At 33.7% G+C, this 15,489-nt stretch overlaps 1 protein-coding gene and 1 long non-coding RNA gene across 2 annotated transcripts; one reads left to right on the forward strand and one right to left on the reverse strand.

Moving 5' to 3' along the window:
- Positions 1–198: 198 nt before the first annotated feature.
- LOC106672531 lies at positions 199–3,423 on the forward strand. The gene is made up of 5 exons (XR_001341275.2): positions 199–333; positions 1,731–1,875; positions 1,938–2,106; positions 2,280–2,385; positions 3,068–3,423. It is a non-coding gene; the product is annotated as an uncharacterized LOC106672531 (long non-coding RNA).
- A 1,508-nt stretch (positions 3,424–4,931) lies between these two features.
- On the reverse strand, positions 4,932–7,253 carry LOC106672533 (GTP:AMP phosphotransferase AK3, mitochondrial-like). Its single transcript, XM_014404056.2, has one exon. It carries the CDS (start codon positions 6,989–6,991, stop codon positions 6,323–6,325), a length of 669 nt encoding a protein of 222 aa, XP_014259542.1. The 5' UTR covers positions 6,992–7,253; the 3' UTR covers positions 4,932–6,322.
- Between the last annotated feature and the right edge of the window lie 8,236 nt (positions 7,254–15,489).

Raw genomic sequence — 15,489 nt, forward strand, 5'->3', positions numbered from 1 at the left:
ATAATTAATTAATAATTAATAATAATAACGTTGTATTATTGTTTACATAAAAAAAACGTTAAAAGAAACATAAATATTGGACAAAGCATGTGGGAAAGCGTAAAAGGCCGAAAATGCAATTATTGTATTAGTAACAGTTTTTTCAGAAATGATGTCACCAATATGTAGGCCCTATTTATACAAAAGTTGGCCCTAGCCGTATCTCTGTTTATTTGCTGCCTGTTCTGACAGCCCTCCTTCATGCACAAAAAGTTGACAGATTTCAAGCCGGAGCCCATCGTATTGACTCGTAACACTTCAACAGCCAGACATGAACATTATCAAACTCTAGAAGTAAGCCAGCAGTGTATTCCGACAATTGGTCACGATTTCATCAAGTTATACCCACGACATTCACGCCAACTTTCACTACCTCTTTAACTATACACTAATTGCTAAGGTGACAATTAGTATAGCATTTATAAGTCTTCCAAAAGTTTAAAAAGAAGACTATTATATAGAATGCAATCAAATAGTCCTTCTTTATTTTATTTGTGGATATAGACGCATGGAAAGAAGAACTATTTTCTAAATGTAACCTTAACAACAATAAATTCGGTTCAAACTTGAACGAAAATCGTGTTTTTAGAAGAAATAGAACTTTATAGATTGTTCTCATCTTGTGTTTCTTTATGTAAATTGAGAATGAATGTTTTTATTAGTGTGAATGGGACAAATGTTGAATATTGAGTACTCAATAGACTTTCAACTGGATTAGTTAGATATAGATAGTACGTGTTAATAGTGTTAGAGGAATATTGAGTACTCCACCACCCTAATTGAGTGAATGGCGAGTAAATAGGACAGAATGTATTTAAGAGTGATTGAGATATGGTTCAATTTAAAAATTAACACATTTGGGGCTGAAATGACCTAGCTATTGACAGACCTTGGAGCATAACTTACGAGGAGAAAAAAAAATATTAGAAAAATCCTAAGAAAAGTCAAAACCAACTGACTAGACAAAAATAAAATGCATTATATGACTTAATTGCATTTGCAGGACGACACCAAAGGAAAATCTAACTAAATGACTCACCTCACAGAAAACCATTATAAACTCTCAACCATGAAACGAATCTCTGACGACCAAATTGGAAGAAACAGAAATCACTTAGACTTGTCGCTGGCAAAATGCTGAAATGTCTCAGACAGACCAAACCAATGAGGATAGGCAGACCAAAATTATCAATAAATATAACAATTAACAATAAAAAGTACAATAGTAATAATTGCAGATTGTTATCAGAGTATTAGGGTAGTATTTTTAAAAAGTAGTGCTATTATTCTAAGCAATTGTATTATGGTTACTGAAATGAAACTTTTCCCCCACTAGGGAACAGGTCCTCTATTGTACATAATAAATAACTTTTGTGTTAATTATTGGTGTGTGTGTGTGTGTGTTTTTTGTGTGTACCTAATGGCAGGATATTGAGTACTCCATCAACATTGAAATTCATTTAAGAATGAGTGAAATTGAGTGTGTCTAGGTGTTGTAAACTGCATGTGTTGGGTTGAAATGACCTCTATAGCCATAGTCTTCCTTTGGTTGGCAGGACGGACAAGACTGAGGTCTCACCCCCAACTGCCAACAACTCTGAACTAGGTGATTCTCATTGCTGGCGGTGGGAAACATAATTCTAATATCTATAACACAGAAGTTTGTACTATTTATTGAAATGTATTTTCAGGATATTGCCATTCTTGACAATGCTTGAAACGAATTAAAGATGTTTGCACCAAGTACTACATAGGTCTTTATCAAAATGCATCTTCTGAAAATAAGTCATTTAAGTACCCACTAGCACCACAGTATTCAGTGTTTTATTATAACATGTATGTGATCACTAGCTAAAATGCTACAAAGGCAAAATTAATACATATTACAACAATTTTAGGCATGACAATCTTTCCATGTAACCTGTCTACAGCAGGGTCATCTCCATGGTTGTTTAACCTTTGTATATTAGGAGGAGAATCTAAAACTGGCATAAAAAACAGCAAAGAGCAATTATCAACAATGCAAGGAGGATATACCCTGAATTAGTATATGACCAGGCAATAGTGGTAATAATCAATTTTGTTTTATCATATAAAGAGAGCAGCTTGTATATTTCATTAAATACTGTTTAATCTGACAAGTAAAAGAAATCTAGGAATCATTAATAAAATTATTTTTTATTATTTTTCAGGAATCCTGTTGTACAGTTTAACTCACTAATTGATATACTTTGTTTTAGGTGCTTCCAAATACAAAAAAATTGATGATGGTTTGTCATCCGTTTGACTGTTTACTCTCTGCATACCGAGACAAGTTAAAGAATGTAAACATTGGGAGGGAACATGGTACGCATCACTTTTACAGCAAGTATGGAGCAAAAATTGTACAGTACAGAAAAGTGGGGATAAAATGATAACCATTTTAATACCGGTGTCATATTACTTAAACCCAAAACACCCTAAACCAACAGGAATAGAGCTAACATTTGAGAAGTTTGTAAGGTATTAAATAACATAAAAAAAGGCATATAATGTAAAATCTAAGTACCAATGTTAATTAAAGTTACAGCATTTATGTGTTTCTAAATTTTCTTCTGTCAATACACTCTTCTCTGTAGCTCGTGATTCTTATTTGACTAACTATACCAACAATATCTTAAACTTCACCAATTCTTCCAATAACCCTGATTTCAGTTCGAAAACTTTAAGAACATGAAACATATCGAAAAATGTAATCTCCAATTGATTAGAGAAAAATGTTTTTATATTTAATCATCACATTACTTTTAGTTTTAATTATAATTAATATTCACATGATTTGTAAGTTTTTTATTATCTAAAGAAAAGTTAATTGGAAATTAAAAAGGGTTAATTTGAAATTAAAAACCTTTAATTTGAAGATAAAAAGGGTTAATTTAACGGAAAAAGCCATATGAAATACAATAGCAATCAGCACGTGTTAAACTGATCAACATGTATTTACTGTAGCATGTACAGAATCTTTACTAAAAATAGTTTATTGTTACAGGTATTTAATCAATACTGATTTACTGAATTATGCTGATGATCATTGGATTCCATACAACATGTTTAGCACTCGTTGAGTACAATTATATTAATAAGGTTGAGACGATGTACCGGGACCAAATGTTTGTAATAAAGGATGCTCAGTTAGGCGATAAAATCAAGCCATCCTGGATCCACAAGACGTCTCCTTTGGAAGTTTCCAAAGAACATATTACAAAATTGTATTTCTCACAGCTGATCAGAAAACAAATAAAAGAACTGTACAAGAAGTACAAATTAGATTTTGAAATGTTTGATTATTCACCGGATAAATATTATTTATATGCAGTCATAATTAGTATGGTAATTGCCCTGTAATTTTTTTTATTGTCCCTGTACCTGATCTAAAAATAAAATTTAAACAAAACAATTAGAGTTTTATTCTCAATGAATCATAGGAGCACATACTAACAAAAAAGAGTTTCAAATATAATTTATTAAATACAATGTAATATATAAATACAATAAATATAATATAATATAAAAAATAGAATGTTTGATAGATTATCTGTGTTAGCAAATAACGTGAGATACACAATCCTGCCAGCACATGCCACTACAGGTATTGAAAAATATTGTTTCATTTTATATACTTAGTAACACATGAAACATAAGGCATGTCAGATCACAATATACGCTTTTTATAAATAATCTTTTAACTTTACAAATTTTACTTTAGTTATAACATTACATTCAATACATTTACATTTTAATAATGTTATAATTGCTACTCTATCTCAATCAGGTATATGAGAAAAATGTATGAACATTAGACCACATCATACTCAATATTGTCCTAAATAATTTTTTAATTTCTGGAATGTATATAATATATTTATTTGGTAGATTAGTGACCGTTAATCGATAGTTATTCAGATATCGTGAGATGCGGTCGGGTGTGATGTAGGTTTCAGAAAAACATTTTCTTTATCGTGCCAACGTTTCGATCTTTTATTGAGATCATCTTCAGGGCCTCAACACTCTTAACACGACACGCAAGTATGNTTCAGAAAAACATTTTCTTTATCGTGCCAACGTTTCGATCTTTTATTGAGATCATCTTCAGGGCTCAAAGTGTTTGTCTTCTATGTAATTGTGCCATCCCAAGAGGGGCACTCTCAATACGACACGCAAGGATCGACACATCACACCTGACCGCATCTCACGATATCTGAATAACTATTTATTTGGTAAGTTATGATAAAATATAAAATGGAAAATGTGATGAAAATACATTTCCTAGAAAGCGTAAAAATAAATCTAGTCCAGGCAAAGAAAAAACAGCAAAAATATGTTAGTTTTTGAACTGAAATAATATAATCATACATAAGTTAGTATAAAAATCAGGCCTGCTTGTTGGTTTTTTACAAAGTATTTATGATACATAAAAATATTATTCTAATGCCATATATTTTCAAGGGCAGGTAATTTTTTTATTTTTTTTTTTTTCCAATGATACCTGGTCTTTGACACATTTATGACTGTTTCATTTTGTTGCCTTTTCAACTAACAGAGAGGGAGAGAGCAGGAGAGAAGAATTTTCCTTTAAATACAAAGTACAAAAATAAGTTACAAACATAAATTTGAGATTGAAAGAGAGATTATTCTGATATAAATAAAAAATATATAATTATTTGTTTCTGTAAAATAAATAAGGATAAAAATTTAATTAATTTTAAAAATACACAAATAAATAGGAAATAGAAATGAGATTTTCTTCTTTTTGATACAATTTTACACTGATGAGTATGCAAGGCATAGTGTAATTAATTTTTTATTACTACATACCTCAAATACTTTATACCTTATTGTTTGATTGACAGAACATCAAAAATTCTTTGAAAAATAATTTATAATACTTTCTGAGTTTCAGTTCATATACTTGGTGGTACTATAAGCTAATTATAATCCAAAATACTGAAGTATATCAAAATATAAATATTTATTTTTTGGCGCTATTATCACTGCATTATATTGAAATATGTTTGCTAAAGATAAAAAGACTAGAGATTAGTGAGACACAATGATGGAGAACTTCAAATCTAACTTTCAGTTAGTACAATGTTTAATACTATTTATCTATCATTTTCATTTGACTTAAAAGTTTATTGTTTAAATATATAAAACATTATTAATTGTATAAAAATACTGAACTATTTAAACCTCTCCTCGGATATTTTTGACTTATTATAAATTAAGTATTGTGCAGTAAAGTTGTCCTTTGATTTAATATTAAAACAATAATAGTGATTACAGAATGATATATTGACAGTTAAAACACATTTTACTTTTATTTCCCATCCTTCACATGTCCTTCAGTACAATCGGACTTATTTTTAAAGCATTGTTGATAAAAGTAAATTTATTTTTGTCATGACCATCACAAGAGTATATTTTTTGTTTTTTTGTTTTTTCACAAACTTGAAAGAAACCCTGTTGACACAGATTGAAACTTGATTGTAATTATCCTAGCATAGCATTTATGTCAGAAGCAATTTGGCTGATCATTAATAAAGTTGGTGAAATCCAACATTTTTCTGACAGACAAAATCAACAAACCAGGATGATTCGCAACTATCTAGTTTCAACATGTAGACTGTTTTTCACAATGAAACAATGTTGCTGTACAATATAATAGAAAATGACAAATAGGAAGTTTTAATAATTTTTAAATGAGGACAATATTTTATCCTATGAAAGACAATAAAAGCTATGAACTATCATCTTGTGAGGTCTCGAAGTTTATCATGTATGATACACAGTCATAGGAAAAATAAATAAGATGATATGAATATATAAAATAACCAAGGAGAAATTTTCTCTGTCAGTGTACAGCTATTTGAGTGCCAATGTAGAAAATACAAATTAATTGTTCTCTAATATATTTTTGAGCAGCACTGTCATCATGATACTTCACTGAATTCCTGACTAGTGAATATGTCCAGCGACATAATTCATCATATCACACTTAAATGCTAACATTTGCTAATACATGTCTAAATAACTGTAACAATAGTATAACATTCATATCCAACACCATTCTTATTTATCTATTCATCTACCAATAATTGCTCAGCAATCTAGTCTATGAAATACTCATCTAAATACTTACAGTCATCATTGTTGAACTGAAAGTCAGTTCATCTCACAACCTGAATAATAATGAATATTTGCTGGCGATTGTTTTCATAGTGCTCTCCTGTTAAAATGGGTCTGATTAAACTTTAAGGTCTTGAGTAATTGGTGTAAGATAGTGACGTAAGTATTTGTACACCATAGGCCATATTTCATCAGAAGTGTTACCAGAGAACTCTTCCAGTATACCTTCTTCTCTGTAAAAGTCTAAGAGAGGTCCGAATGTCTTGGCATAAATTTCAAGGCGTTTCTGTACAGAGACCGGATTGTCGTCATCTCTCTGTTGCAGTTTCTCACTAGTGATATCATCCACCCCAGGGGTTTTCGGAGGATTGAAATCTGTGTTGTACACCCGACCGCTAGGCAGGTGGACCCAGCGCTTTTCAATTCTGTCGATGATTACATCAAACGGTACTATCAAGTTGATAGCTGCATCGATGGGAGACTTCATCAACAAGGTCTGCGCCTGGGGTTTCGTTCTGGGGAAACCGTCTAGGAGCCAGCTCGTGTCCTGACTCTTGTCTATTTCTTCTAGGACAAGTTCGATCACAACCTCGTCCGGCACCAGTTGGCCCTTATCCATGTACTTTTTGACCTCCAGGCCCAAAGGGGTTTTATTGATTATATTATTTCTAAGCAGATCACCGCTCGATATGTGTTTCATTTCAAATTTACGGACGATCCTTGACGAGATGGTACCTTTTCCTGAGCCGGGCGCTCCGAGAATGACAGCACGAAAATTTCTCAGCATTTTCCTAGAAAACAATCTGCCAGCAAATACTTGACTGTTGGGACCTTCACCGTTGGAAGGAGGCTCACGACTGACGAGTGACGACCGAAGACGGAACCGATGTTTTTACTTGGGGTATTCAGTCCTTGAAACCTTATCAGCTGTCCTACAGCTGGAAGGTGAAGTTTCATCACCATCCCTACTACTTCGCCTACGGGATTTAAATAGGGAAATGAAAACACTAAGTCAAAATGGCACATCATGTCCTCAGGACACTAGATCAACTTTGGGTAGTGGGAATTGTTGTTGTGTCAGTTGCTATGACGACCCTATCAACAATTCCAACAATGTTTTGTTTCGTCATCACAACATAATGCCATATATATCACAAAATTTATATTATATGATATATCGTATTGTACCGTATTATATCATATTATACCGTACTGTACGGTATTATATCGTATTATACCGTATTGTACCGTATCCGTATTATACTGGATTGTACAGTAGTGTACCGTATTGTACGTATTTTACTGTATTATAAGTGTGGTATCGATTTAGTAAAAAATAGTCTTCAAAGTCTAAAGTTGCATTAAAGAAGAAACCAGCTACGACTAGCAGTGGAAGATACAACAGAATGTCTATACAATTTTACAACTGAACTTGAAGTATTTTCTTACCATTTGTTTTGTTTTTATTTGTTTAGTTCTTTAACTTTAATAGTCAAATTATATTTTTACTTTTTGTTTAACTAAAATTTTCTTTATATATAATTTTTTTAAAAATGAAAGGAGGAGTATTGTGGTATCGATTTAGTAATTGTGGTATCGATTTATACCAACAAAAACATTAAAAAACATCGATCTACAACCTTTCCCCCAGGTTTTTTGCCTAGTTCAATTTATGTAGTAGTGTGTGGTGATTAGTGACCGTTAATCGATAATGAGATGCGATAAATCGTGAGATGCGGCCTGGTGTGATGTAGGTTTAAGAAAAACATTTTCATTATCGTGCCAACGTTTCGATCTTTATTGAGATCATCTTCGGGGCCTGGGATTTACAAACATTGTTTACATATAACAATTACATTTTCGATGTGGAAAAGTGAATTTATACAATGCAAAATATATTTTTTTATATATTCAATCAAAGTATTTCTACTCACTCAGTGTTTGTCTTCTGTGTAATTGTGCCATTCTTGCGTGTCGTGTCGAGAGTGCCAGTGAGATTTATGTAGTAGATTGTATGGTCAATAAGGTGCGTTAAAAGTAAACTATCCCATTCTAGTGAGAACCTTCACCTACGTATTGTACCGTATCCGTATTACAGCCTATTGTACTGTAATGTACCGAATTGTATCGTACTATACGTATTGTACCGTATCCATATTATACCCTATTGTACGGTAGTGTAACGTACTTTACCGTATTATAACGTATCATGTTATGTTTGTTATGTTTATGTTTATGTTTTGTTATGTATTAATGCTTAATCGTATTGTATCCTATTATACTGTATTATTTCTATCATGTTATGTTATGCTATGCTATGTTATGTAATTATGTCATGTTCTGTTATTATATATTATGTATATATAATATAATTATGCTATATATTATATTGTTATATTAAATTGGGTTATTGAAAGGCTATGCAATATTTGCAGAGGTGTTTCATTTTTCAACGCAAATTTTAAAAAAAGAGACCTGTTACATTATTTTTAGTTTATTTATTTGTATAATTAATAGGCCATCGGTGATCTAGTAGATATCTATATTTATTTTCTTTATAATTGGGGACAAAAATTTTCACGGCCCTACTCATTGGGGTCTACGGAAAGCGGGGGCCCTTTGTCCCCGACAGACATAAACCCGGCAAAGCGTTCCAAAGAGGATGAGGTGTATGTTTCTAATCGGGAGACTTCCCATTTTTATGAGTATATTTTTAATACAAAAGGTAATCCTACGGTTAATCAATCATACTCTAAAGTTCTAATTCTCACTCAAGAGGAGTTAAAATTCGAAAAATCCAAAACTAGGACTCTTGTTAGGCAGTGACTCGGTAGAAACCGATTGCGGGACACAGACCAAGGGCCTTATTTTGTGCTTGTGGAAAGAGAAGGAAAAAAATTTAGGCAACGCTCACGCAATGATGTTTGGGAAATGGCTTTTTAGGGACCTCACTCACGCGTATCAAGCCGAAGATCGTGAGTTCGAATCCCGCTCGTGCCATTGAATTTTTATCTCAACTAAAAACCTTAATTAATTGTAATATATTAATTGGTCAAGCAGACCACGAAATTAGTGAATTTAATGATTAAAAGGTGTATCAAAAGGTGCGGTAGAGATGGGAAGTTTCTGCCCGAGTGGATCGAGGTCACGATAGCTCAAGTGGTAGAGCAGTGGCGTATCAAGCGGAAGATCGTGGGTACTTTTTTTATCTCAACTAAAAACCTTAATTAATTGTAATAAATTAATTGGTCAAGCGGACCACGAAATTAGTGAATTTTTCACATAGTCTAATCGTCCAACAATTTAGCTTTCCTTTTCCTATTTATCCCTTTCTATATAATCCTGAAAGGATAATCTGGCCGAACCATTACCAACACATTGTTTCCCTTCGTCGGCTCTTTTCACCTCAAAGAAGCCAATGCCTTATACAAAAATGTCTTTTATATAAATAAACAACAACATAAAACAGCAAAATCTCACTGGCACTTCAACACGACACGCAAGAATGGCACAATTATTATTCATTCATATCATTAACCAAATTCAATAATGATAACATACCTATATCATTACATTACATTCCGCACATCAAATATTATTCACAAAATCGAATTTCCCAACAATTTAGCTTACCTTTTTCTATTTATCCCTTTCTATATAATCCTGAAAGGATAATCTGGACGAACCATTACCAACACATTTTTTCCCTTCGTCGGCTCTTTTCACCTCAAAGAAGCCGAGGCATTATACAAAAATATCTTTTCTATACTGACATCCTTCCCCACCCCTTCAAAATACACCTTATATAAACACAAAATAGCAAAATCTCACTGGCACTCTCGACACGACACGCAAGAATGGCACAATTACACAGAAGGCAAACACTTTGAGTGAGTAGAAATACTCTGATTGAATATAAAAAATATATTTTGCATTGTATAAATTCACTTTTCCGCATCCTAAATGTATTTGTTAAATGTAAACAATGTTTTTAAATCCCAGGCCCTGAAGATGATCTCAATAAAGATCGAAACGTTGGCACGATAAAGAAAATGTTTTTCTGATACCTACATCACACCAGACCGCATCTCACGATTTCTGAATAATTATCGATTAACGGTCACTAATCACCACACATTTTAAATATATTTGATGATGTGGTATTTTGTCTTTTTTTGTTTTTGCTTTGTGTTTATCGACCGTACACAAAAACAAAAGAAGACTACTTTTAAACCAAGCTAATGGCTTTAAGGAGTCCGTTTTTGTTGTTCTGTTGCTACGTCGTCATTCTATTGAAGTTTTTTTAAATAAAAATTTCTTTATTACATTTCTACCTTTTTCTGAATATATAATTTTTTTAATTTCCAAAATATTCCTTTTTGTAGATGGCCAAGCATGTTAGCCATATGGGAGTATGTAAAGAACTTCGTATTTTAGGCTCCTGGACTTCTTTAACCCTAAAGACATTGACACGAAGCAAAAACCCTGCCTCTTCTCTCATCAAACAGACAAACAAAATTATCCAAGAAACACTTAAACAAAAAGAAATTGTCATATACACCTACAAATCGAATCAAAACAACTCACCAACGCCTCAAAACTATATGGATCCGTAAAAACACATAAACCTGAACACCCTCTAAGTCCCATAATTTCATTTGTAAATTCCCCTACATATAACATGACAAAATACCTAACCAACATACTCAACATCACAGATAACACATATAACGTAAAAGATTCATTTCGTTTCATTAACAAAATTAATAATATTCACATCCTCTCACACTACTCTCTCATATCCCTAGATGTTTCATCATTGTTCACCAACATTCCAATAGTCACAACACTGACATTATTAAAGATAAATGGCCCAACAATACCACACACAAGTCTATCAAAGAACACGTTCATAACAATGGTCCGACACTGCTGTATCAACGGATATTTTCCATACAACAATCAATTTTACAAACAACTATTTGGCATGGGCATGTGTAGCAACCTAGGCCCGATACTTTTTTTTAAATTATTATATTTATTCTACATGCTTCATACAAAATATTACATGTAATACAATAACCATAAATATAAAATATATAAAATGTATGTATATATTGGGATATCAGATTCATATTATGGCGAAAAGACAATTACTGAAACTGTTAAATAATAATAAATAACGTTAATAAGTAGAAACTAATTAAAAACTAAATAAACAAATAACTTAACATTTAACTAAATTACATTAAAATCTATTGCTTTAATGAATGTGTCAAAATGTTCATAATATTCTCTCTTCATGAGCTCCTTCTCATCAGGTGGCCACTTCTTGTCTTGCAGTAGGCACTTTCGTATCCAAACACTACGCAGTGGTTCTATTAGTGGGCACTCATATATTAGGTGTTTAATGCTTTGTTCTACTGGGAAATTAGGCAGGCATGAGCATGATGAAGATTCTCTTAGATGAAAGCGGAAAAAATAGCTGTTGTTTGGGCCGTGTTCGGTTAAGATGTGGGTTAGTGGTGCGGATAGTTGGATGTGCGGCTGGAATCTATCGGCAACTTTGGGAAAGAACTTTCTTGTCTGCCTTCCATTATTTGTACTTGACCAAGCATTTTCCCATTTTTCCAGGCTCTCTTCGAAAAGTTTATTTATAATTGATGACTTTGGAAGTTTGGTGTATGCCAAATTCAAACTCTCGTCAGTAGATGCTAATTTGGCCAGTCTGTCAGCTTCTTCATTTCCCTCTATTCCGCAATGAGCCTTAACCCAGCCTAGTTGTACATTAACATTCTGTTTGACTAGAGTTTGAATAATTTTCCTTATTTGCTCAGGCAAAAAGCCATGATTATTATAATTAATAATTGATTCTAAGGACACTTGACTGTCACTTAAAATGATAAATTTGGCAATATTCCCTTCTGATTTTTTATTCATAGCCCATTGCAAGCTCTTCAGAATGGTCAAAAGTTCGGCTTGATTATTGGAACATGCCTGATGCAGTCTGTATTTTTTTCATAAATTTTTGAACCGGTTTGGAAACAAACAAAAGCACTACCTACACCAACCTATGATTTGCTTCCGTCAGTATATATAGACATATAATTACCATCGACCATTTCGGTAGTATGTAGATACTGGATGTCAATAGCATCTGCCGAGTGTTTCCACTTTTCATATTGCAATGGTCTATCATATGTTATGCCTTGAAGCTCAACATTACCATTATTCACTATTTCGTGTAATTTTTTAAGTTGAGCTATCTTTATTCCTATAGGCATTATATTCGCAACAACACAAGCCGCTTCATATGAAATGGTACCCTTTAATCATCCTTATTTCCATGATTCTTTGCACTCGCTGCAGTTTTGCCATTATTTTCTTATTATTTATAACTGAATCAGTGTAACTGAACCACACCAATAACAAATAAATCTGACGTAATCTATAAAATCAATTGTTCAAACTGTTCGGCAACTAACATCGGTCTTAGATACCAATATCGGGATAAGAGATTTAAGCAAGTTTTATGATTGCAAAAAACCCAAGCAAAATCCTACAGCACTCGCCACCCACCATTTTGAACGCAAACACAATTTCGACTTCAACAATCCAAAAATATTACGCACAGAACAACAAACATTAACGTACCTTTTTAGAAATGGTTTACATCAACACAGATTAACATAGCATCAATTACAGAACAGACACTTGTAAACTCAGTCGCAGCTACGCCAATATCATTAATGAAATTCAATATCGATAACATACATATATCATCACATCACACAAAACATAATATAACATATAAAACATTCATCAATTCCACAAATCAAACATTTTTACATCGTCTAATTTTTCAACGATTTAACTTTCATTTTCCTATTTATCCCCGTCTATGTAATCCTGAAAGGATAATCTAGCCGAACCATTACCGTTTTTCCAATCGTCGGCTCTTTTCACCCCAAAGAAGCCGACTCCTTATATAAAAATGTCTTTCTATACCGACTTCCTTCCCACCTCTTCAAAATCCAACGTAGAGATTCAATCAATTCAGCAAAATGATATTTCGTCTGCTAAAGCTAGATGTGTCAAACGTCGCCCTTTTATGTCCATTTATTTATCTTATAGATATTTCCCTATCACATGGCGTATAATAAAAAATTTCACATTTGATTTTGAGCACTAATGTTGTGTCATCAATGGAACAAAAGGCTCTGAGTAAGCTATTTTTAGTTCTCCAGTTTTGCCAACTTTCTCCATTTACAATTTAGTTGTTATCTATTTAGCCGTAACTTGTTTGTTTTTTGATATATAGTCACGATTAAGAAATGTGCCTCTAGAATGAACATTATTTTCTATTTCTAATTATAATAAGAGAGAAAGTGGCTAGGGCCTTATGTTATGAGGTAGATGCAAATACAAGTTATGTTAAAGGCTTTATACACAATATTAAACAGTAGAGAAAAAGTTTAAAAAGTTCACTAATAATAAATTACACACTTATAAAAACAATAATAACATTTAAATAATCATTGGGAAGCTCCAGGTATTGACGCAGTACGTTATCCAATGCAAAAATGGTTCCCACCCTCGGCTAAATATCACTTGCTTCATATATTCAACTCAGTATGGATAGAAGGGAAAGTTTAAAAAGTAATGGGCTGCTCAAAGTATTATCCCCCTTCGAAAGTCGGGCAAGCCGTCGGAATATGCTTTATCCTATAGGCCCATAGCCCTCTCATCATGTATTTTGAAAGCCTTTGCGAGAATGGTTAAAAAAAGGCTGGAATGGTCCGTGGAGTCGAAAGGCATGTTTCCAGAGTTCCAACATGGGTTTAGAAGGCAACACAGTGTGAATTTGTCGACATTTATTGCTGACACTCAGTGTAGTATGTCCAATAATGAGGTGACTTTGGTAGTGTTTTTTGATATCACGAATGCCTACAATAATATCACCATCAAAATATTAAGCCAAATTTTGATAAAGGAAGGCTTTCCCTCAATATTAACTCGTACCATTATTAACCTAATAGCGAAAAGAACGCTGTATCTCAGAGTTGACGACCGCACATACGGTCCCCGAGAGGTGTACCAGGGCTTTCCGCAAGGTGCAGTTCTCAGTCCCCTTTTGTTTGGAATTTATACTTCTTCTCTGCAAAAACTAATTGCCACTCACAGCCAGGTGAAAATGTCTCACGATATCGCATTATACCTGAGCGGAAAGACGGTCGCTACAATCAAATCCGATCAATCATTTTGATACGTGGGCCTCAAACCTGGGACTGACGATTTCAGAGGAAAAAAGTGCTGCAATGGTTAAATATCGTAAGAGAAATATCCCACAATCGGATCAAATTCGTCTAGGCCCTTACGATATTAAATTAGTTGATGATTACAAATTTCTTGGGGTGATTATAGACCAGAGAATGTTGTGGAAACCTCACATAAAATACGTTGAAGAAAAGTGTAAGCAGGCTTTAAATATATTAAGGTGCGTGGCGAAGGTAAAATATGGGGCCCACCCCGATAACACCCTATTGCTATTTAAATCTTTGCTTCTTTCGCGTTTGGATCTGGGTTGTTTTTTCTATGGAAATGCGGCAAAATCACACCTTAACCGGCTGGATTGTATCCAATTTAGAGGCTTGAGATGTTGCATTGGAGCAATGCAGTCTACTCCAACTAACGCACTCCTCCTTGAATCTAATGTAGAGAAGAGACCGACCTAAGAAGAGAACGACTGGTTATAAATTTCCTTCCTTCTCGTTCCAATAAAAATGAACACCCTGTTGCAGATATACAATCTTCTCTCCAACTAAAACCGTGGTTTAATAGCATAAACAGACGTAGAAGATTCTTCACTTCCATATGCAGACTGCGTCTTAAACATAACAGACTACCCCATCACTTCTATAAGATAGGAGTGAAAAATAGTGAATGCTGTGAGTGTGATGGCTCCAGCAGAGCCGACGCAGACCACATTCTACTCGCATGCGCGCTTTGCTCCGTAGGTAAAGAGAGGTGCCACTTTAATTTCCAAAAGAGTCCCACTTCCGACTAACATTGTCCAAGTTCTGAGATTAGGCGATTTGGATGTTTTAGATGCCGTATACAATATTCTGACCAGCAACTACCTGGACATTTATAGAAGAGAAAAAATAGCAGCTGAGATTGGATGGGGGGTCGCTGGGCCGGGGGCGGTCGTCCTCGGGTGTCGTTTGGGTACGGCATGGTGGGAACCTGGGCACGGGATGTGGACTTTTCCATAGGTGTACAATT

This window comes from Cimex lectularius, unplaced genomic scaffold (genome assembly GCF_000648675.2).
Source record: "Cimex lectularius strain Harlan isolate CLEC.00 unplaced genomic scaffold, Clec_2.1 scaffold130, whole genome shotgun sequence".
In the NCBI taxonomy this organism is placed as follows: Eukaryota; Metazoa; Arthropoda; class Insecta; order Hemiptera; family Cimicidae; genus Cimex; species Cimex lectularius.